Consider the following 24,577-nt stretch of genomic DNA (forward strand, 5'->3'; position numbering starts at 1 on the left):
GCAAGGCAAAGCTGCCATTTTGTACTTCTTCAGCAGAAAGGGCATTCAGGTAAACAGCAAACTGACTTATCCCCAAAGCCAAGTGTACTGGCTAAAAGCATGCATTTCTCCAAGACAGTTACCCCACCCCACCATAAAGGATCACAAGAATATGAAATATAGCCATATAACAGCAGACAGTTTCCATTTCCTCCCCACACATTGATCCAGATTCTTCCCTGTTCACCAAGCAGCAGCAGCATGCTGCCTCTCAAACTTCTGTGACTCAGTCAGACAGCATCCTTGAAAGACAGACAAAGATCCAGGGAGATTCTTCAGCTACCTGCTGCCTCTTATTGCTAATTAAGATGTTACAACTCCTTGTCTGCATGCACTATAATTTACTAGTTTGACATGCCACACAGACTATCAGCAGTTGTCACCAAACTACCAAGGCTCTCATTTCAAATGGGAGGACAGGAGCTTTCTGGCATTTGGAAAGGAAAATAGAAGAAAACAAAACAAAAAAAAAAGAGGATGTAGAAGCATTTATGTTACTATTTCTTCCAGGCTGGGAGGGATAAAGGTACAATCATTCCCTCTAAGCACAGCACTACTGTCACTGAGTAAGAAAGACAATCAGATGTGATTCTCCTCCCTGAGGAGGAACAAGCCCGTGCACCAGGGTGAACTGACCAGCTGGAAAGCACAGGAAAACTTTTATGCTGAAAAAACAAACAAAACCCAACCCACAACTGTGAGGGGTAACTGCACACTGGCACAGGTTGCCCAAAGAGATTGTGGAGTCTCCATCCCTGGAGGTATTCAAGAGCTGTCTGGACATGGTCCTGAGCAAACTGCTCTAGGCAGTGCTTCTTGAGCAGGGGGCTTGAACCAGATAACCTGCAGAAGCCCCTTCCACCCTCAAACATTCTGTGAAAGACACTCCAAAAGGATTCCATTCATTCACCACTGCTGTAGACTGTTACCTTAGCTCAGCAATAAGCACCTACTCAGAGCAGCCTCACTGCACCAGCTCCCCTACAGAGAAATGGTGGTAAAAACACCCTCATCCCGGGAGATTCAGTTTAAAAATGTGGTTTCACAATGCAGTTAAACTGATCTAGGTACCAGCTGCCATGGCAAAAAAGCAGTCTTGCCTTCCCACTCACTTTATTCCTAGCAACATACACACACTCCTCTCCCCATGCTTGACCTTCCACACAAGCCGAAAAAAGAATGACCCAAGGAAAGAGTTACTTGTTTTCACTAAGAGCACAGGAATGCTTTTTTTCTTTGGGGGGACAGGGGCAAACAATCCTTTTAATCAGCAGCTGGGATATTCCACCAGCTCAGCCACACTGTGAAACAGCCAGCAGATGTGTGAAGAGAGGGCAGGGAAGGGGAGCAGGGCAGCCTGTGAGGAAGTGCCCAGGTCTCTCTCTGCTGGGGCACCCTGATGGCAGGTCCCTGACAGGCTCTGTGGTGAGCCAGCAGGTGAAGCAGTGCTGCAGGTGCTCTCTGCAGGTTACTCCCCATCACACAGAGGAAAATAAAAGGGCTCCAAGCCACCACTTTCAGCAAACAACCCTAAGAGCAGGAGACTTAATGAAGCCTAGCTTCCCTTGCCTTCAGGAGGAAGGCTGTCTCTGAGACTAATGACTTGACAGCAAGCTCCAGCTGGAGCTTCTCCTGCAGCTGGCACAGTCATTTGGAGGCACTGCTGAAGCCCTTGAAGAAAAGGGTCTCCTTCAGTCCCCTGTCGCTGCCCTGACTCAGCTACCTACTCTTCACAAGGCTTGCAGGAACTCGTTTGCTTCCAAGCTTTCTACTCCTGTCAAATTTGCGTAAAATTGGCCAAAGGGCTTCCAGGTTATCCGGAAAGGGGTGGCAGTGGCAGCATGATCAGATAAGCCCTCTTTCTCTGAGAACCCAGCCTGAGGAAACACAATGAGAGGCAGAAGCTGGGAATCAAAAACCACAGAGGGAAGAGGCACTAAAAAGACAAGGTAGAACAAGGCTAAGAAGGGCTTTAAAAGGGAAGACACGCATCTTGCATTTGGCACAGCAGAGGAGGAGGAACTAATTTGAGAGTTCAGGGGAATCGGCAGACAACAAAAAACCTGAACAAATTTCAGAGGCAGAGATGGATAGGAAATGCTGCAGCTTATATTCCTTAAGCAAAAAGACTCAGGTGCGTGCACATGCATGTAAGTAAGCACCAGAGACAGAGGTTAAAATTTTGAATTGAACAGAAATATGAGCTCCTAACATCAGCAGGGAGGGGCCAGTCAATTTTTTATGAGTGGACAAAATTACAAAGAGGCAGGGACTGTAGGAAGAGGTGGACAGGGTCATAGAAAAGACCCCTTGTAGCCACACAAAAACAAACCCTGAAGCTGGTATACAGAGTAAACTCATGAGGTCATAAATAAAGCTCTGTCAGAGAGGCAGAACACAAAGACAACAGAGCTTGGGAGAAATCTCTCCAGGAGAAGACCAAAACTGATTATTGCAAGGTCAATTACAAAGTCAAGAAAGATAACTTTTGATCACAACCGAGATGTAGAGCAGTGGGGGCTATTCAGAAAGCCCTTGCAAAGTAAATCACAGAGACAGACTAAACTGGCTGAGAGCTGGGAGGCAAAAGCTCCAGACAGAGCATCCCACGGGGCTTGTGGTGCACACAGCAGCTGCTGGAGGAGGAGGGGATAAAGCAGCTTTGCATTGAGGGAGAGAGGCTATGAGTAGGAAAACAAGGGACAAAGACAAGGGACAAAGACAAGGGAAAATTAACTGGGACCCTTAAGACAAACAAAAAGGTTAGAAATTCTACCTTTGTGAAAAGCATGGAGAAGGAAAGCAGGACAGAGCAAACCAAGAGGTATAGACAGACCCTGATTTGTATGCCAGTTCTCTTCATAAAGTTGTTACAGGTTGAGAGACAAATCTGAAGGTGGAGAAGGGGCTATCCAAGTTTGGGGGGAATATAACTAGCAGCATTCAGTAAAGTAAAAGTTAAAACTGTTTACAAGGGACAAGCAGAGAGGGAGGAGGCCAAGCTCTGAGATGGGGAGGTCAGTGTGGTCAGAGGACGCAAGCCAGTCTCACACCACCGCATGACAGCAGGAGATGAAGCAGTAGATGGTGGGGCTGGAGATGGGAGAGAGGGTGGAAAAAGTGTCCTGAGGATAGGAGGAGATGCCACTGTGTCGGTGGTGGAAACAGCTATAGGGCAGAAATACTGATAAGAGAAGAAGAGTGGGGGAAATCCAAGTTCAGGGTGCACAAAAAAAGCAGCACCAGGAGTGGCAGGGGAGGAGAAAAACAGAAAGACCCTGAAGGGGAGGAGCAGGGCTGGCTGAAAATCAAGACATGCAGAAGCCTGGCTGGCAAGCCAGGTACCTCGTTATGGCATGGGTGACCCAGGCACAGGGAGGAACAATTCTGGATTAAGCAACAGCATCTGCTGAACAAGAGGAGTCTCAGCCCTCGGCACCAAGGCAGGAACTACCCACAAGAGATGCAACAGAGAAAGGGACACGACCTTAATGACTGCAAGTCTCATTTGATGTATGGAGTCTGGGAAAAGCTGCAAGTTGGATTTTTTCAGGATTACAGAATCAGCTCAGCAACACCACACCTCGGGCACCAGTCCAAACGCCCTTCTGCCTCCCAGAGCAACACGTCTCAGCATCCACGAGATGAGATGGGCCAGCACTGCCCGAGAGATGCTCCAAAGGCGATACACCCTGACTTCAGCAAGAGCAGACTTGCCACTTTGTAGGGCTGCAGGTTTGTCTGAAGGTCTGAAAGAGAGCAGAGTCCCAGCTTCTGGACACAGACGATGTGTTTGAGGGTGACTAAACAGCAGTTGTCACTAAACAAAAACATCTTTCCTGATCAACTGAGAAAACGAAGGGTGGGGGATGAGGTAAATCTTTCCTCTGCTGATACACTACACTGAGCATCCTCCTGCACACACTCCCCAATGAGCAGATGTATGCAGAAGTTTTCATCTTCAGTTACTTACTTAGCAAAGCCTAGTCCCCTCTGATCAGGGAGTTAAGGAAAGGCTTACACAGCTACCAGGGAGGGAGGGTTTTATTTATCTGATTTCAACATACCCAAGTTATCAGACTCTAGAGGAATTCAATTAATGAGAATAAAACTCTTGTTTGATGCAAGTCTGGAAGGGTGCAGTGGGTTGGTTTTTTTTCTGTAAATAGCTGCACCCCAGAGATTTTACACTGATTATAAGCCTTAACAGAGACCGACTGATGCAAGTTGAACAGATAGAGCAGCTGCACCAAAACACCACACACGCTTCAGATCTGTCGGGGACTGATAGAGCTGGAGGAGACCAGCACAAAGACAGGGAGAAGGGAGGGCCAGGAAGCTGGGACAGCAATCCCAAAGGAGCTGCTGAGGCCATCCCCCTCCTCACCTCCCGGCAGCAGACTGCAGGTGGTGAGGGCTGACACTGGTAGTACCCACTACCACAACCTTTTGAGTACCTGCCTGCAGCAGCTGGGAAAGGTCACCTCCCGAGACGAAGGCAAAATTACATGTCCTGCACAAGCTTGTAAGAGCTCCACAGGCACTCGGCTGCTCCTGGTCAATGTCCCAAGGCACACAAAAGCCAGGCTGTCCCTGGCTGGGAAGGTGTCCCCATGCCCACACAGCCACCTGCTCCCCGCCAGGCCCTGGGGCACCTGGCACTTGCTCAGGGCTTCCTGCCATCACGGCATCCCCCAGGTCTCCTTGTCCCAGAGGAAGGGAGGATGACCTGTGGGGGCAGCAGGGGAAGGGGACCATGGCACACACTGCCTTGGGTTCCCATCTCAGGCCATGTCACTCCGGGTAAAGGCGCCAAGCTGTCACCTCCTGGGACAGAACTCCCACCCCTCCTGGCAGTGTCTGTCCCCACTGGCTCTGCCCAGGCCATGCCCTGTCACCCACGGCCACCCAGGGAAGGGGCACAAATGGGGCACAACCTGTCTCCCAAAGGGCTCCAGCAATCACAAGGGCTGGCCCCAGCATTTTAAATGTGGCAGTGGCCATGCCTGGGCTCAGGTTAGCCTCCGGCACTGTGAAAGAGAAGGAAAGAAAGAACTCTGATGGCAATACAGGCTTTGGAGAGTTTTACTCAGATAATCCTCTCCTAAGGTTGGCCAGCTGGCTTTAAAGGGAACAGACGGAAGAACACTGCAAATCACTGAACCGATGGGAACCAAATACAGGGCGCAAAACTCTTCTCATACAAACGTTTCTTTTTAAATCCTGCCATGAAGATAAGCACAGCTCCCAACACTGTTCCCAGGCGGTGCTAGTCCTAGGAGATTTACTCAATGTTTATTCAAGGCACATTTCTCCAAACCCCACATGGTATATCCAGCCAGGAAACCGAACAAACATCCATAATTTCCTTTGACACCTCCTAGCTACGCTGTTCTGACAAAAGCAACCAGAGCCATCCAGTACCACTGCATGCCAAAAAGAGAAAAAAAAAAAAAAAAAAAAAAAGAAGAATCCCTGTTATTCCTGTCTCCTTACTAAACCCCTTCAACATAGCAAGCCAGCAAGAGGGAGGAATCACAGGCTGAACCAGCCAGATTCCATCAGCTGGTTAGGACAGCACCAATAATACCTCCTGGCTGTATACTTGGGAAAGACATGTAGGTGTTTCTATAGTCTACTTACACAGAAACCTCAGGAACTCTCCCCTCTCTTCCCTAAGGGAGATTCAAGACATTTGAGGTTTAACAGCTGCAACAAACAGCGTCCTCTTACTAGAGAAAATATTCAGGAACAAGATAACAAGAGACACGCTTACTGAAACAGGATGAAAACATGGAAAAAGCCTCTGGGGTCTAAGAGCTGCCCTAATGACTGCAGACTGCTACTCAGAAAACGTGAATTCAAGTATACAGCGCTCATCACCACTTGCAGATCAAATAGGAATGGCAAGATGCAAATCTTGCTGCCTGCAAAAGAGGTAATCTGAAACACCATTTGTGAGCAACCCGCTAGCAGTGCCACAGCCCCTGCAAACACAAAGAAATAAAAACCTGCAAATGCCCTTGATCTTGCATTCATTCCCCAGTAGATTACTGTGCTGAACCCAAACATCACCACTTTAATGTCTGGAGCAGTTGAGGGCACAGTTATTATTACACATGAAATAGCAAGGGTACACATTCTCTATTCAAATTTGATTGCAGACATGGCAGATGGGTTAAAAAGATGGGTTAGAAGGAAAATAATGCCAACTATTCTCCTTTAAAATAGTTTTAAGACCACTATCTTATTTATTTCACAGCCAAGAGGTAAAGCAATTCTACAAAGCCAACTCAAAATTAGCAGATATATTTTCTCTTTACACTAGAAAAGAATGCAGATGCTAAACCTATTATAAAGACAGTGAAGTGTCATCAGAGCAAAGAAGGCAAAAATAGCTAAGTTATCTGTAAGATGACTAAGCAAATGGATTTTCAAAAATATGCTTTCAAATACGACACCCTTTTCTTAGAGCTGCATACATCCGTTTAGCTTTGTTAATTTCTCAATTCTGTCTTTTGATAATTTATTTTTGGCCTCCCACTAGCATACTTCCCCAGAAGCCTCACTTCACCCTACCCACACTCAAGATTTGCATCCACATACGGAGGATGATTTAGAAAATGATGCTGATCGCCCCAGTAACTATGGAGAATCTCTACTGCAGCACTTTTAGGATCACGTACATGCATTTCTTTTACATCTGCCCATCCACTGGAAAACTGGACTCCTGCTGTCTCCCACCCTCATTTCTACCCCCTCCTCATCATCCCCACCTATCTCAGGGGTCTTCATGACTCCACTGGTACCTTCCAGGACTGATGAGCCCTCCTTTCTCACCTGACCCTTGTTACTGTAATTTTTTTGCAGGTGAGAAACAGCCCACTTCTTTTCCAAGCCACCACCAGCGCCAGAGGAGGAGGCTAAATGATGCCACCTCAGGAACAGCAGTGGTTAGAGGACTGGGAGCAGCAGAGCTGGGTATTTCTCCTGCAGCTGGGATGGGGCCCACATTCCCTAGCACTTTACCACATGTGCTGCCAGCAGCCAGGTTTAGAGGCTCCTGGTCTCAGCTCTAAACCAGCAGCCAGGTTTAGAGGCTGCTGGTCTCAACCATGCTCCACTGTGCATCTCCCTCTTCCAGCAACACCCAGATAGCTCTGTAAGAAAAATTACCCTTTCCTCAGATTACACTTCTTTAGGGACTCAGTTGGCATCCACACAACTGCAGTCTCTGGTAATCTCCATTTCTGAGGTAACAGCAGGAGTTGGTGCTTGGCCAAGCCTCCCACTGAGGCATTTTTCTGCCACACCAAAGCCCCACATATGGCTCCCCTCTGACTCTTCCTCACAGAGGGATGGCTACCCTAAAGAATCACCCTAAAAAGGGTGATTAAACATTGGAATGCGCTGCCCAGGGAGGTGGCAGAGTCACCTCCCCAAAGGTGTCTAAGTGCCACTGGATGTGGCACTCAGTGCCACGGTCTGGTTGACATGGTGGTGTTTGGTCACAGGTTGGACTGGATGACCTCAAAGGCCTTTTCCAGCCTAATTGATTCTGTGATTCTGAGGCAGCTCCTGCTGCCTGCCCTGTCTGCTACCAGGAACCCAGCCCTCTCCCTCCAGCAGTCAAGCACAAAGCCCTGGGATCCCTTTCCCAGCAAGAGGGCTTCCAAGGCTCAAACCCATTACACTGAGATCATTAGGATGCTTTTAGTAACATATCCCAGTGGATCTGCTAGAGCAGTTATTAGGCATTTGACACACAGCAAATCTTTCCTCACACTCACCCCCTCTCACCCCTACACCCTCCCCTAAAACAAGCCAGGCTAAAAAACCAAGGGGATCCAGACAAGAGCCAGAAGAAGGGTGATAACAGCTTAACAGGGACAAGCTTTGGAGAAGAGGTGACAGACCTCTTTGAGATCAGCCCCTCACCTCCCCTACACTACCCCATGCTGCTCAGGGCAGTCTCAGATAGCTTTCCCCGATGTTCCAAGAGGAAACAAACCTTCTTCCCACCACACATTTGCAGCCACATTCTTCCCTGCACCGACTGAAAAAAAAAAATTAGCCCAAGCATCAGGACCAGGTACAAATCAAAATAACCACTGCAGTGAGTGCTGCCTTTCCTTCATTTGGTGGCTATAGGGCAGCCAAGGTCCTGCCAAGCTCCCTGGAAGCACCTAAGATAAGGTAAACCTGCAGCATCCAATTGTATATAGCAACTGGCAGTGTTCACCCTTTATGATAAAGTAATTCCATTTAAAAGGGAAGCAGGGTGAGCTCCCATGACTTGCCCCACAAAGGCAGAGGAAACCACAGCGGAAGGAAATTTTTAGCTCACCTCTCCCACTCTCAGTAGTGGAGGGAGATACAATTCCAAGGACATCAAGGGAGAACTCTCACTATGGTGGAGAAAGGGGTTGACCTGCATCTGCAGAGGGACCCTGCATGCACAGCCAAAAAATTCAAGAAGAGTGGACGAGGTGTAAGAGCAGCAGAAACTAGGAAATAAAAAGAAAAACTAGCCATCTCAGGCAAGACTTGTACACATACAAGAACCAAGACAAGGTCCCTCTATGCTCTAAGGATGATGGCAGTACCTGAGAGATCACCTCTGAACACACCTCTCCTCACATCTAGGCAAGGGCAAGAGGTGGGAGAAAAAGCAATGTGAGATAAGAAAAGCGTGTTTTGATATCTAAGTATGAAGATGAGCAGGTAGATTTACACCCTTCTCATAGCCCTTTGGACTCTGAACAACTTTTGCCCCTCTGCAGTACAGGTATCCAAGGCTGAACTCTGAATCCTATTCACAAGAAAGGCACCTGAAGCTGATCTTGTTCAAGTCCAACTCATTTACAGCACAAAGGAGTAAGCCCTTGGCAAACTTGAAGCATTTGGCAGCTACACACTCTAGATTAGATTTAACTGCCAACTAGCTCATGGCATGGGACTGATTAGACGTAACAGCTCCTAACATGCCAGCGACCCACAGATTAACTGTGCTGCTCTAACACTGATGGCTGGGATGAATCACAGCAGCTCTACGCTGCAGTCACACGGCTTGTGCCCCATGAGCCTAAAGGAGAGCCCTCATTCACACGGGATAAGCAAGAGAGCTTGTGCAGGTAAGTAACACCACAGAGCTCAAAGTAAAAATCAATTCTCTTCTTTTTCTAACACCACCAGTGAAATCAATCAGGGCATAACAATCTCTTCCACACTACGTTTTCTTCCAGGCATAAGAAAAAAAGCAGCCTGCTTGCTTACAGACAGCAAGCAAGACCTCAGCCCTAACACTGCATATGTCCTCCCCAAAAATCCCATGACACCTTTTAAGCCACTCTCTTAAGGAGCCAAGAATGAAGACAGAGTGACTTGCCTACAATTATATCACAAGTCAGAGGAAAGCACTGGAATTTGCACGCTGTGACTCCTGCTGTAGGCACCGGATAACACTGCAGGCATAAAGGTCAAACCCTCCAGCAGGAGCTCTCAAGACATTGTCTGCAGGCCACATGCAGCCAGCAGAAAGCTGGGGGATGGCACCAAGCCAGCCCAGTTTCTCTTGGTATCCATGTCCTTCCTTGAAAAGCGCCTTAGCACCTGGCAGGGCGGTTAAGCAATCATCCCCCCGCAAGACGGAGCAAACATCCCTCCTCTGTAATGGGATTAGACAGCAGAGCAGCAAGATGGGGTACGGGAACCTCCAGGAGAGGAAAGCACAGCTTGACAGTGCATTCAGGAGGGTGGAAAAAGCTGAGGGCTAAGGACTGTATGAGAGGGGAAGGAGCAGAAAGCACCAAGCCAGGGAGATGAGATGAAATGATATGGTGAGAGGGGGCAGAGCACTTTGAAAGCACACCGGAGATAAACGCATTCAGATAATTGCTCAGAACGGAATAAATATTAGTAAGTACTATAATTACCTTGAACGCTTTACAAAGCTCTAAGAAGAAATATGACTAGAAAAGAGGCTGGCACACACATGCTTGTTGGGAAGCTCCTATTTCAAGCTATCAAGAAGGAACCAACAAGGCCTGACACCCAGGTTGGTAATTTCAGTTTGGCAGCCAGCCAGAGCCCTTTGGCTAGATCCTAGGTACTGGGTAACTCGAGTTAATAAGTGCCAGATTCCAGCAGTATGATTTTCCAGAGTATTGAGCTTCTGGATGACTTCTGGCAACAAACAACTGCCTTCTCATACTCATACTCAAGGTCCAGCTTCCCTTTCAGAGAAATCTGGAGGAACCTAGGCAGATTCCCACGTTCATGGTGATGATGATGAATGGTGACAAAATGATTAATCCAAGATGACAAAATCTCAATTTATCTAAGCAGCCAAATCTTAATAACTTTGCTGTCATGATAGATCAGAGACCTTCTTTCCCAAAGAAGCGACCAAAATCTTTGCTATTTTGGGGCTCAGTATCTCATCTTCAAGCCTCCATTTCTCTAAAAGCTTCAGAAACTACCCATTTCACAGCAGCCTGGGTCAGCGTTGAGCTTCTCTCAAACACAGAACAGACATTTAGCACTACAGAGTCTTCTGAAAAATAGACCTACCTCATCCCCTTCTCCCATCTCCCTTTGACAAGCTTATCAACTTCCATACAAAGCCCAAAAGCCATAAAAGTGACAGTAGGGCTTGGGCAGACACATCAGGAATGTAATGCGGGAGGAATTACATGGAGGAAACCACCATGAAAGCAAACAAACAAAAAAAACCCAAAAAACCAACAAACAACTCCCCCCCAAAACCCCCCAGATGCACCACCACTCTCTGTTATCACCCCTGTAATCAAGATAACTCCAAAGGGGAACATATTTGCTGGGAAGACAAAGCTTTTGCGAGCAAATTAGGGAACACCAAGCAAATGACATCAATTCCAGACTCATGGCATTAGTTTAAAAAAAACCCCACAACTTAGCAGCATGACAACAGCTATCAAAAATCACCTTCCAACACGCCAGAGCCCTGTTTTGCAAGGGGCAGAAAAAGATTATCCAGAACACCAAAGCAAACAACTGGCATTAGTGTTATGCTTGACAGTGCTAATGGCTGTGCAGCTGCCCCACATGCTGATCTGGACCCAAGCAGGGCCAACTTTGTCACAAGAAACTGCACGGGAATCTCCTTATTCCTGCACTTCAGCAGCAACCTCATCCCCTCCTGACCATCAAAGTCTTAAGTCTGCCAAAATCAGAAGAGACAGCAGAAGTGCTAGATGATTTTTCAAGTCCCAGATGGAATCAATATCTCGTTTGGAAAGAAGTCAGCCAAGAGGAGTGGTAAGTACACTGCTCAGGAACAAGACAAATACAGACAGATCCTCACTTTCTCAGTTTCTTTTGCACTCAGGAGTCTTTGACACTTGAAGAGCTATGGGCACGCTGGAAGGCCTGGCATTTGGTAAGATCGATCCTTCAGAGCCTGCTCTCCTCTCTTGCTTATCAGTTGGGTTCTTCACCTTCCTTCTCCTAATGCTTTCCCTTGGCTCATCCTTTTTACAGCCTGGAGAAGAGAAGGCTCGAGGGAAACATCACTGCAGCCTTTCAGTACTCAAAGGGGGCTTATAAAAAAGATGGAAAACAACTTTACAGACGGCCAGACAGTGACAGGACAAGGGGGAACAGTTTTAAATGAAAAAAGGGGAGATTTAGATTAGATTTTAGGAGGAAATTCTTTATGCAGAGGATGCTGAGGCACTGGAACAGGCTGTCTAGAGAAGCTGTGGATGCCCCATCCCTGGAAGTGCTCAAGGCCAGGTTGGATGTGCCCTGAGCAACTTGCTCAGGGGGTGGCATCCCTGCCCATGCTGCGGAGGGGGTGTGGAACTAGATCATCTTTAAGGTCCCTTCCAACACAAACCATTCCACGTGTCAGTGATCTTTATCCCACTCCTCCGCCTAACAGGGCACCACCTCTTCCTTCCCTGTGGATTGCTGCCCAATAAGAGCTGGGAACGGACCTAGGAACACCAGGGAACTACCAGCACAGGAGTAAAACCAGGAAAGAGGAGTCATAGCAGGGTTCAGGCAGTGGTTTCAGACAGGAATTAGATATTAAACAGTAAGCAGGACAGAGCAGGTGGCCTCTGTCGGAGCTGCTAACACTTAAGAGAGTGGCTGGATCAAACACTGGACTCACTGGAGGGCTGAGTGAGTGGTCACACATCCTTGGACTCACAATAGTGAGGCTGTGGGGCACAGAGCACACATACCCCAACAAACTGGGGTAACCCAGCCAGATGAACTGACCATGCCCTCCAGACACCTCCCTCCTCAGCAACCCTTTCCCTTGGGACCCCACAAACATCTGCAGGGCCACGTGAAATACAAATTTACATTCATGTCAGACACACACGCAGTCCCTCTGTGTATTTACTGGGTTGCCAAGTTAGCTTTGATATCAATGAAGTCCTTCCATTCAACTGGTCCTCATGTGAGCACCCTGACCTGCATCCTCCCCTGCCTGCCACGCCAGGCAGGAACCAGGCTGGAACATCTCCCTTCAGGAGCATCCCTGCTTTTTGGCATTTGTGTAAGTACTGTGCAGCAATGGTACAAGCCCTGAGTGTCAAAGCCTTTCCCTTTCCAAGAAAGGCTTCCCATCACTTAGCTGAGATGGTCTGGTTTTGTGCTCGTGTTCAATTACTTACTGAAATGTGACTTTAGCAACAGCAAGGCAAGACTTCCTTTTGTCTCATTGCCGCTTGCTAATTAAACCTAACAAGAAAAAGCTTACTGACTTACATAATTTGAAATGTGTCCCTGATGGAGACAGGGTGAGCAACAGGTTTGATCTAGAAATGACATATATGCACAGAGACACCCCAGACCCACCAAAGGCAGCTGCAGACTCAATCTCTTTGGCTTGCAATGTGATCAAACCTAGTTTTGTCAGAAAAGGCTCCATTTTAGCCTCTCCATGGCTGATAAGAAACAGATGCTGAACATCTCCTATTATTCTAACACAGAGAACTATTCCTTAAGAAGATTTTATACGACTAGGAAAGAAACGCCAATATAAAAATGGAGTCAAAACCAATTTAGCAGGTTATCATTAAGAAGTATTTAGGAACTTCAAAGCCAGAGGCAAATCACAATACGGCAGTTTTCCAGACACTGGCTGGAGGGCCTAAACGTCCTTGATACCAGTAGACAAGTCAAATCACGAGCTGAGGAATCACAGCAACAAGAAGAAAACCCTATTGTGCTGGAAAATCTGCCCCTTCCTTTCAGGTGATTTTTCTGGCACTTTAAGTTCCTGGGCAGGGTCTGCGGATTGCTAACTATCAGACAGCAAAGAGCACTCTTTCAGGTTACAGCACTCTGATTCTCCCAAGGTAAACCAATGAAAACACCTCTGCCTTCAAACTAGACTGTATAACCTTTAAGTCAATGCCTGAACCCATGCCTGATTTTGTAGGGATAAGAAAGAAACCAAGAGAGACCAAAAGAAAAAACTTTAAAAGATTTTTTTTTTCAAAATGGCAATTTCCTGGTAACAAAAAAGAAACCTCAGCAAGCCTCCCAACACTGAAGCAATGTTCTCCCTATGACCCTCTCTCTCCCACCCCCTTCCCTGTGGTCTGCAGCACTGTTTATTCTGCCTTTCACTTTATATAATGGGTCTGGTAGAAGTGTTCTAAGTACACATTCGATTTGCAATAAAAACTGCTTTAATAAAGAGATCTAACTTGACGGAAGGTCAACTAAAAGACAACAATTCGCATAAACCAAAACCTCCTGTGTAAATAAACAGGATTTGCAGGAGCCTCAGGATGTCAGACAGTCTGGCCAAGACTGCAGGGAGGGAGTCTGCCCATGAAGAATTGCATTTGGGGATGCACAGGAGCGGAGCCTGCCAGCCCGGCTCCGATGGCTGCAGCAGCCTCTCACCTTGGGGAAACCCAGAGAGCCACGTGCAGAAATGAGGCAATGGCCAGGGCCTTCTGCAGAGCCCTCGTCCAGCACGTTCCCCAAATAAAGCAGAGCCCCAGCCCACCCCAGCACACCCGGGATCAGTCCAGGTCCGGCACTGCACTCCACAGTGACCCCGAGGCAGCAAACACAGGCACGAGGGCAGCAGAACTGGCTCGCAAAGCGAAGCTTGCGGCGCAGGACTTGGGGCAGACGCAGATGGAGAAAGCACGATCTTGGCCGCTGCTGCTAACAATGCATCGAGGAGCAGATGAGGCGCCTGCAACATTCCTGGGCCGCAAGCTGTGGTAAACAAAAACAGCCCCAAACCCCCTGTGTGCAAACACCCACTATGCTGTTTTCTCCTTATGTTCCCCTCCAGCCAAGCAGCCTTCAGGTCTAGTGCACCCAGACTTGTGTGTGAGCTGCTGGCCCCTCAGCCTGAGTGCCTGGGCAGGCAGCAGAAGAGCGGGAGGTGCACAGCAGAACTCTTGAGCAGCAGCCAACTGCACACTGCTGCTTCCCAGCCAGCACCCCTTTCCCTCCGGGAGACAGGCCTGGAACATCATCCCTTCATTCTCCAAGAGTCAGCTCAGCAGGGTTATTTCACTCCAACATGCCATTTACAAGTGAGCTGCAGTTTCGAGACCTTACGCATGCTCTGCTCCCCTCTAGGAATCGCAAATAAATCACCAATTACTATGCATGAATAGAGAGAGGAAGAGGGTAATGAGTCTATGTACATATATACATATGCAATGTTTGAACACAAAGAGCTGTAAATTGCATTCACAGGTGGTATTCTGGAGACTGCAAGAGACTCAAAAGCAGAACTATTCATAAACCAGTCACTGACATGAATGAGTTCAGCGTTCCCCAGAAGCCTATTGTGTTTCCTATATATTACACTATAAATATGAGGAGTATCAGACTTTGCATCCCTGCAAAAAAAAAAAAAAAGGAGGTAAATCTTGCAACTACACATAGGATTAGCACTGGCTGGCACAAGTATTAATGGTCTCATTGCTGCATGAGGATTATTTACAGCACTTGCTCTATTTTCCCATTTTGCACTTGCTGTGATGAAGTGCCACTTGTTTAAAGAACCCTGTAACAAACACTGCAGCAAGAGGAGGGGAATAAAACAGCAAAGATCTAAAAATGTTACACCCACATGCCAGATGTGGGTTTTCAGACTATGGTTTCACAGTTACTTGGATTTTGGTAGGTAGTTAATGCTTGATATATTATACTAAATCACCCACCATCTCTTTCCATAACCACAATTCCTCCTTCAGTGATTTTAATGAGTTTGCAGAAGGAAAGAATGAGTTGCATTTCTTTTTCTACATATTTGACCCATGGGATCTTATCCCCATATTCTAGCATTACCATTACTTGTTTGGAAAGCAACAGTCCTTTTCTGGTCAGTCAGATTTATGTTACAAAACAGGCTTTTTCACTCCACTAATTCAAATGATGTCTCAGTTCTACAGTAAGGGGCAACCTAAAGCACTTCTGTGTGACTCGTGGCTCTGAGGCACTGTCACACATCGCCAGCTTTATTAAAACTGGCAGCTGGGCAAACGCAGACCAACCGGCTAAAGAAGTCCAGGTGAAAAAAAGGAAAAGAAAAGTAACTCCAGGCACATACGTGGTACATATCCTACCCTTAAAAACAGCCTCACGTTCAGCACAATGAGGGCAGCACGATGTTTTTACGAACTAGATACGTCCATGGGATTTGGGGACCACTGAAAAGCAGCAGATCCTGCAAGGCGACAGATGACACCTCGCAGCCCTTCCCCCGGGGAGCATGAAGGCAGGTTAGAGCCAGTTTTAGGTCGAAGGCAGGAGGCTAATTCCTACAAGTAGGGGGTCGGGGCGGGCTCGGCAGCGGGCCAGGCTCCGGCTGAGCACCAGCACGGGGTGTGGAGCGCAGGGCTGGCGGGTCCCAGCGGCGGGGAGCCCTCGGCAGGAGGAGGGATGCCCTCGGCAGGAGGAGGGATGCCCTCTGCCGCTCCTTCGCCGCAGCAGCTGGGCGTGCTCCGGAGCGCGCCCCGACCCACAGACCCGAGCGCTCCATATTAGGAATCCCTAATCCAGAATGCTGTTATTGTTCTTCAACAGCAGAGATGCAGCGTGCGAAGCCACGGCAGCAGCAAGCGCTGTGCCCTTCGCCTACACCCATCTTGCGGGCTACGACAGCCTCCCTGCACTCACGGAGCAAAGGCAACCTGGATAAACTTAGCTTGGAGATGGCTTTTTTTCCGGGGAACCCAAGGAAGCAAGCTAGTGGTTAGGGGAAGTTTGAATCATCTCCAAAACCATTTCAAAGAGTTCTCTCTCTCTCTTTGCTGAAGACAGGCAGAGCACATGAAAAAAACCACACACACACACAAATTACAGACATGGAAACATGACTGCAATTCTAGTAGAGATCTTGTTTCTAAATTGGCAGAGCAGCTATGTAGGTGACAATTCTCAAGACAGTAAAATTGCCAGCCTTGCCACTTCTTCCCTCAACAGCATTAATGCCAGCAGAAAATCATACCAATGAAAAGGCAAATCAAAACAGCTCGGAGGTTGCTCTGTACATAAACAGGCAGAAAGCAGCGTGAGGGTGCTGTGTTGCATTTTCCACAAATGTTCCCTATCAACTCATCAGTACTTAAGCCTCGCACATGGTCTGCAGCAAAAAGCCTAAGAGGCATTTTAATTGTCTTGTATTCTGCTTTCCCCAAATCTGTAGGAAGGAATCTTGCATTCCTACAGCATCTCTCGCCCAGCACTGGGATCCCAAAGGACTTTACAGAACTGCATACAGTCATCCCTGGGGCAGGCACTTTTGGGACGGGACAAAACCACACGTTTAACGGTTCACAGGGTACACCGAGAAGGCACTACAGGAGGAGTTTGAGAGGCAGCACAAAGCAATCAAATTGCATTTCACGGCAGCAGGGTATGCCTTCCCTCTACATTTCAACGCGCTCTTCGAGAGCCAAGCACAGAGCACTTTGTTTCTGCAGCCTACCTTACCCCAGGCATTTTCTCTGCTTTCATTGTGCAAGCTCAGCACAGACCCGTGTAACTCCCTACCCTTACGGTTCCCCTCGGAACCTGGCATCGGCAGCAGCAGCCGCTGGACGGCCGCTCGCCTTCCCAAGTTGCAGCCGGAGCCCGGAGTCCGCTCTGCTCCCACCGCTCCACGCCCGGCCGGACCCCGCGCCGCGCCCCGGGGCACGGCGAGCAATGGTCACCGGGGTGCTGCGCGTGGAGACGAAACCCTGATCTATATTATACATCTACATATAAATATATAGGTATTTACACAGGGTTTCTTGCCACCCCTCCCTCCAACCACAGGAGCAGCGCGAACAGTGACAACTCCCGGGGATAGGCGCTTGGCATTGGCAAGGGGCGCTCCTCCCGGACGCCCTGCGAGGGACGGCGCCCACCGAGGGTCCCGTCCCGTCCCGTCCCGCCCCTCCCCGCCGGCGACGGGCACTTACCGAGGAGCAGCAGGGAGGCGAGCTGCGGCCGCAGGGTCCGCATGGCTGCCGGGGCGCGGGGCGGCGGCCGCCCTTACCTCCCGCCGCGGGGCGCCGCGGGGCGCCGGCTCCCGGGGCAGGCGTCGCGCCGGGCCCGGCGGCACAAAGGGAAGGCGGCGGGGCCGGCTCGGGGAGGCGCCAAGGCAGGCGGGGGCATCGCCCCCGCAGCGGGGCGGCCGCCGCGCCTCCCCTCCGCGCCGACGGCTCCCGCGGGAGAGGCGGCAGCAAAGCGAGGAAAAAACGTCCCCTCCAAGGCGCGGGGAAAAAAAAGAGCACGGGGAAGGTGCGGGAGAGAGGAGGGGGGCCGCGAAGCGACAACAAAAAGACCCCACCCCGGAAAGTTACAAAAATAAGCGGGGCGCCGCTCCCCCCGGCTGGCCCCGGCCCGCCGCCCTCACCTGCCCGCCCGCCCGCCCGTTCAGCGCTGCCGCCTGGGGTGCCCGGCGCTTCCTCCGCGCCGCCAGCTCCGCCCCGCCCCGGCCCAGCCCGCCCCGCCCCGCCCGCTCCCCCCGGCCCGCCGCGCTCCGACCCGCGCTGCCACGGCGAGCGGCGCTGCCGGGACCGGGCTGCACTGCCTGGTGCCTCTGCAAAGCTTGTGCTCCGGGGTGAAGCCGGGGTCGTGAAAGAGCTGCGGGGATAAACCGGGTTCCTTTGTTTTAAGGGAAAAAAAAAAAATAAATAAAAGAGGGTCCTCGGGCGCTCCTCGGAAACCCGGCGTCTTGGGACGTGGTATAAATGCTCCCTTTTGTTCCCATGCAAACCAGAAATAACTGCCGGGTTTCCCAAGTTTCGATCAACTCGTGACCGTCCCGCTGCGATGCGCTGTTGCCGAGACCCGAATCCAGGGCTGGTGTTAATGCCAGGTTGCCAGATGTGAGCCCTCCCCACGTACGGGCACTGCTGCACTTGGGATGCTGCCCAGTCAATCAACGCCACAGTGTGTCAATGGCAGAAGTGCATTAAAAGTACATCCAGGAAACACTGAAATCCATAAATATGGCAACACTAGGGACTGGGGCTGAGGTTGTTTGTAAATAAAACGAGAATGAGAAAGCCCTTCTCAAGGGTGCAGACGTGCAAATTTCCTTCCAAATGAAAATCCCAATTGCTTGTTTGCTTACAAAAATAAGAAAGAGGCCAGAAGTGACAGCAATAGCAGAACGAGGTACCCTCTTAGTGCCCCCATGCTGCAAGGATCCTTTGCAGGAGACCCTTCTGCCTACGGAGTGTCCTCAGTGAAGTGCTGGTGATGCAAATACAGGAACCCAACCCTTTTATGCCCCAGAAAGGCAAAAAACAGCAGAAACCCAAACTGTCTAATAAAAGATGCCAAGTCCTTAGAAGCTGTACCCAGAAGTACAGAAGCTGTCTGGATTACCATATGGACTTGCTTCCCAGCGTGGCTGTCGTGGCAGATGCGTTGGTAGCCAGCTCCTAGTGACCCAGCAAATTCTGTTTCTGCAGGCTAATAATGTTAAGTGTGCTATTTTCAGAGTGGGAGGTTTAATTTGCAGCTTTGCCACACTCTCTGAACAGAGGAAGCAAAGAACAGAATAACCAGAAATCTGGGAGAGAAAGGGTTAGTGTTGTCCTTGCACTAAAAATGAAGCTCACGCTTTGGCCCTTAAGCTTTAATTGCATCAAGACTGCCTGCAAGTGAGACTTGGAAAAGGAGCAAAGGTGTTGATAAGAGTTCATAGAAAATACTAGTCTATTTGGCTTTTCTCTTATGTGATTTGAGCACTGAAATGTCATCCACTGTAATATTGCTCAGATTACCCAATATTTGTCACATTTGTCCTATTATAAGCCCTCATGGACAAGTCCATGAGTATTCAGAGCAAGCCCTGTGGAGCTACTTTGAAGTAAACATCCAACATCTTTAAATTGGTGCAGGATAAAGATAATTTACTCTAGTGCTTCAAAAGATGTGTAACTAGAGAAATAAATAATAGCAAAAGAAAAAAAAGGCAAATTAAGAAATATAGGGCACAGGCAGGATGAACTCAATAATAACAGAAGCATTAAAGCTTGGTGATACAAGATAGTTTTCCTAGATGGCAATGGATATAGACCTCAGATTCATGACATTCCTACATGGATACATTAATTCCATTTTCAGATGAAGAGACAGAGATGAAAACACTGGCATGATTCAGGTGAGCTCCTGGGACAGGTCAGGGACAAGCATGGATTCTTGGCTCTGAATACATTGCTTTTGCCAGTGGAGCCTGCTGGACAATAATTCAAGATGAATTTATGTGAATTCTTGCTATTTCCAGGCACTATGTGACTTTACAGCATACGAGCCTAACAGGAGCATAAAAATGCCCTGCAAAAATGTTATCAGGGATTCACTAAACTCACATCCTCTTCTCAAGAGCTCTTGCAGAGTATTGCATTAATGCATAGTAACAATAAAAATAGAAAAAGACCATGGAAATGACATTATAGCATTATGAGATTAATCCAATTGCAGTCAAATTAGATTATAATAAGAACTGTGTGTGCTGAAGACTATTAATGAGAACCTGTGTTTCCAAAGCTTCATCAATTTTCCACGTGTTCTCCTCCCTGACCCCAATAATAAAAATAGTGTTCACAAGAGCGCCCTTTTTCAGAGGACTTCACAAACACATTCTGGTCTTTTGGGGAAAACACTGGCCTCACCTCTGCATCAGTGGAGAAACTGAGGCTGAGGCAGGACAGCTTTCTCCAGCCTAGAGGAGCAGCCAACCCTCCCTCGGGTTTGGCTCTGGCGCTTCAAGCTCACGTGGTGGGGCTGTGACTCCCACTGGACATCTCTCTGTCCGTGTGGTTTATTCACGCGGCTGAATGGAAATGAACACCACAGTCACCTCAAAGACTAAACCGTTTCAAGCACAAGGTTACTGTGAAGCAGCTTTCCAGGAAGACAGATCTGGGCTGCCTTGTACTCCCAGCACAAGTGAGTCATTCAGGAGCGCCGGCCTCAGCGGCAGCCGAATCATTTTGGTCAGGCCACGCGGTTGCTCTTTGGCAGTGGGGTAGCTGTAATAGCTGGAGGCAGACGGGCGTGACTCAAGCCATGCTGATGATACACTCATTAGGTCACAACCCACACCACTGTCTTTCTTGTTGCTTGATCGCTGCCAGCAGTGTGCTTGGACTTGCTTCCCCATGGCTCGCCTTGGCAGGCAGGGCTTGAGGCTGGGCAGCGGGAGAAGGGGAAATGATCCTGCCCTTTGCTGAGCTGCTCCGTGCTCACCCCAAGTCACAGGCATTTCCCGAGATCCTGCCTTTTCTAGCAGAGACAACCAAAGGGTGCCTGAGTGAGAGGCAAGCCTGGGCTGCTGTGTGGCCGAGGGCCATCAGGGTAGATGCATCCCAAACCTCTGGCTTGCCAGAGGCTGCTGTAATACAACAGCTGTGACTGAGAGCTGCGTCCTTCGCCTGAGGGAAGCAGAGTGACATCAACATCCAGACTCTGAACATGCTGCTTGCCCGATGTGCACAGGCTTCCCGTGACCCACACATGAACAGTGAAGCTAAACTATTGTCTGGCCCTCAGAGAAAAGAGGTCTGGCAGAAATGCAATGTGGGTACGTTATAAAATAAGAATGCTGGTCCTTTTTCAGGAAAAAATGCTGCACATCCTCAAGTTCTGGAGCCAGTGGGGATTTACCCCACTCCTCTGGTTAGCAGGTAGGAGAGGGAACAGGGCACAAAACAGATTTGCAACCTTTAGATTTTGGAGCAGGCAGTAACCTGGGTGCTAATGGTAACAAACTATAGCAAAAAAAGAGACTGGACTCACCAGAGCAAGGCAGGCGCCTGTCTTGTTTTCAGTATGTCAAGAGACTCCTGACACCTCTGCAAGTCAGGAGGAATGATTTCCTTCCTGAAGGGAGGGAAAGAGATGATGGGGGGAGAAAAAGAGGGGAAGATTTAACCACAGTTGCCGGAGTGGCTGTCTCTCTGAGAGCAGTGACTTGGGCCAGAGCTGGAGAACAAAAAGACTATGGCTCAAAGAGAGGGGGCTGTATCCACATTCCCTTCCTCTCAGAGGCCACCTGAGCATTTCAGATTGAGCAATCAGAATCAAACCATCCAGAAAGAGAAAGCACTTTAAAAAAATTGTCCTATGTGATTTGCCCAAGATCACGCAACACAATCCACAGAACTCAGGGTCTTAAGCCTGAAGATGTGCTTGGGGGAACATCACAGTCAGGTCAAAGCTCCTCTGCCCCATTGTGAAAGGGAGAGAAGACACACCAAGAGCTCTGATCTCAAGTGGGGAGGAATGGCCAGAGCCATTTCTTTTGACAGAATCATTGCCTAAAACATTTTCTCCAGACCTTATTTACACTGTGAAGTTTTGAACATCAGTTTCACCCAGAGGAAAAAGAAGATATTTATATTTAATGGCCAACATTTAAGCCCCTTTAAAATGAGCTGAGAGGTTGCAGTTGGAACAGAAAGAAAACCCTAACTGCCCTGGCACAAAGCAGCACTGCTGCCATTGCAGGGAAGCTGGCATCTAATGAGACTGAGGTTTTGGGTTTAATTCAGCCCAGATTGCACCCTAGGACTCATATGCCAATCTGTGGATGGCATTAAGGCAGTTCCCAGGAAGCCCTGTGGATTTGAAGGAATTCCCATTTGTGTGCCCTGGGAAGACGGATGAGGAGAGGGAGAAGGAGAGGGAATGAGAAAAAAACCAAAAAACCCTGTGTAAAGATAGATCGACACATTTCCAGATTTTCAGGACATCTGTCAGCAAGCCCCAGAGTGTATGGCAGCTAATCCCTTTGCAGATTTTCTTTTAACTGTTGCTTGACAGAAGAGTATGCCAATTTTTTTCCATAAATGTACCCACGTCTGATGTTGCACTCTGCCTGAGGTTATGATCTATCTGCGAGGAAAAACATTACACTACCACCTTGGGAAATAACATTAGGGAAACATCTCTCTGAGAAACACACAGCAGCTTCAAGCTTTGGAGAATGTGCAGAGTGAAAGATGTTTCCTGAAGATGAAGAAGGCTGGGGGCAAGGTGGCTATCTGACTGGATACCTGCAGTGCTCCTGCCTTCTCCAAGACCCCTACCAGGTGCTGGATCCCTCCCAGCCTGGAGAGCTGGTGCTGCCCAGCTGGCCTGATGGTCAGCTATGGCTTCAAACCCCTGCTGCAGGAGTCCTCCTACATGTCCCCTCCAGACACAGCTGGAGCATTAGTGCAGCTTGGTGAGCACTCTGCGAGAGCAAAGAGCTACAATAAGGCAAAGCTTCACTTGTTCCTGATTTAATTCTCAAACCCTGTGTTCTGTGGTGTTCAGCTGTTGCATCGTTCATCTCTAAGGACAGGCAGAAAGCCTGTAAAGAAAACAAGAAGAAAAGAAAAAGAAAAAAAGAAGGAAGCCCACAAGGCTGTTCCTTTGTGCTGCAGTGGGAAAACCTCTTGGTCCTGGCATGGGCATACACAAATTACAGGGGCAGAGTCCTTCAGGGCCAAGCAGACTGGGCTCATTGAGCACAGATGACAGAGGAGAGGCCCCAGGTACCCCTTGGCAAGCTGCTCTAAGCTCTGCTCCATGGCCAGCCAGACCTGCAGCTGCTGCTGGGACCTTCCAAGCTTCTGGAGGCTCAGTCTGAAGTACACACAGCAATGAACACACTGCTTCTCTGCTTTCTAATCCTACCTTCCAAAATCAAGCACAAGGTTTTGTGCTGTTTTGCCAGTCAATTCAGACCTCCCCACGCTTAGAGTGAGTGCCAGAATAAGGCGTGTGAGTAAAGGGCTGACTCCAAACCTCACAATCACTGATGGAGCAAGGGTTTATTTTTGTTTTCTGTCCACCCTGGGAAGAAAAGTGACCTAGAAAAAGGGGCAAATGGACATTTACATTATCAACTTTTTCACTGTCAACCAACAAGAAATAAGGATCTCTCCACAGTAAAAAGCAAAAGAAAAAATCACCGTTGCCAAATACACTTTCAGTCTCTCCCCTCACAAGACTTTCAGCTCCTGGTTGCACTTCCCATTTTTCCACAGAATCATTTTTAGGATAGAAGAAGCTATTTGTTGGCCCAATCTAACAGTATGAGACTCTTTGGGTGTGTCTGAATTCTTTCTAAACAGTTCTGGGCAACTGTACAAAAAAAAAAAAAAGCAAGAAAAAAAAAAGCAGTCTCTCAGCTGCTGTCATTTATCTTAAAATATTTCTTTCATCCAGTTAGGTATGATAAGCACTTTCATTGTTACTCTGGAAGAAATATGTTATCATTAGGTTTCAGAGTCCACACCTTCATTTCTGTGACCAAAGCCAATTCATACCTCTCTCAATATTGCCTTGACAGCAAGGTAGCAGCTGATATTGGAAGGTAGCAGCAATTCTGCTTGCATTTTGCTGTGGGTTGTTGGTCACCTTTATGTAATAATGAAACAGTCTGGCATTCATCTAAGAGGGAGAAGTCCAAGACACCAGGCCCTTACTCCCACGACTGTTTTGCATTTTACATTCAAGAATCATTATAGAAACCTTGAAATATTCATGACAGCAGGAATGAAAGCCCAGGAGTCTCACTTTCTACTGAGGTTCCTGAATGTTACATTACGAGACTCGGTCCCCTGTTTGTCCCTCCACCACCTTTTTCTCTTTCCCCCCTAGCATTTCATCTCCCACTCCAAGGGGTTGCCATTCCCAAACACAGCAGGCTTTGCTATCTCACTTCCAACCCGAACTGAAAGCACACAGCTCAGGCAGCCACATATCTTGCAATGCAGACAGGCAATGAATGGCTTTTCTACTGCACTGCAAATGACTCATTGCCTCCAACTTCTCAGCTCCCAGAGTCTCCCAAAGGAGGCAACAGGTTCTGTGCATTAGTGCTGCAGCCAGGTAATGTAAATTAGTGCACTGGCAGAGTAAGCACTGCCCCTTGTCTTTGTGGTGAGCTGTAGCAGGAGCTTTTCTAAGCATCCCTGTGTCACCCTTCCAATGTTAGAGCAAGGAAGGCTGTGGATAGAAAAGCAAACTTACACCTCCAGAACAAAATGTAGTCAAAAATCCTCTC

The 24,577-nt window shown here is 48.5% G+C and overlaps 1 protein-coding gene across 8 annotated transcripts in view; it reads right to left on the reverse strand.

The window, feature by feature from the left end:
* The window catches only part of IGSF3 (immunoglobulin superfamily member 3), a 171,064-nt gene that overhangs the window by 74,484 nt on the left and 72,003 nt on the right, over window positions 1-24,577 (reverse strand). For 2 of the 8 annotated variants that reach the window (XM_085076109.1, XM_085076049.1), the window contains exon 1: window positions 17,484-17,925. The exons of 5 other annotated variants lie outside the window; for them this stretch is intronic. In XM_085076109.1, the coding sequence (XP_084932235.1) occupies window positions 17,484-17,526 (43 nt within the window). In that variant the 5' untranslated portion in view covers window positions 17,527-17,925. Of the gene's footprint in view, window positions 1-17,483; window positions 17,927-24,577 lie in introns of those variants that run through there. One more of the 8 variants, XM_085076099.1, reaches the window with a different exon arrangement.

The sequence above is a fragment of the Lichenostomus cassidix genome, chromosome 1, assembly GCF_008360975.1.
Source record: "Lichenostomus cassidix isolate B80296 chromosome 1, HeHo_3.0, whole genome shotgun sequence".
NCBI classification, from domain to species: domain Eukaryota; kingdom Metazoa; phylum Chordata; class Aves; order Passeriformes; family Meliphagidae; genus Lichenostomus; species Lichenostomus cassidix.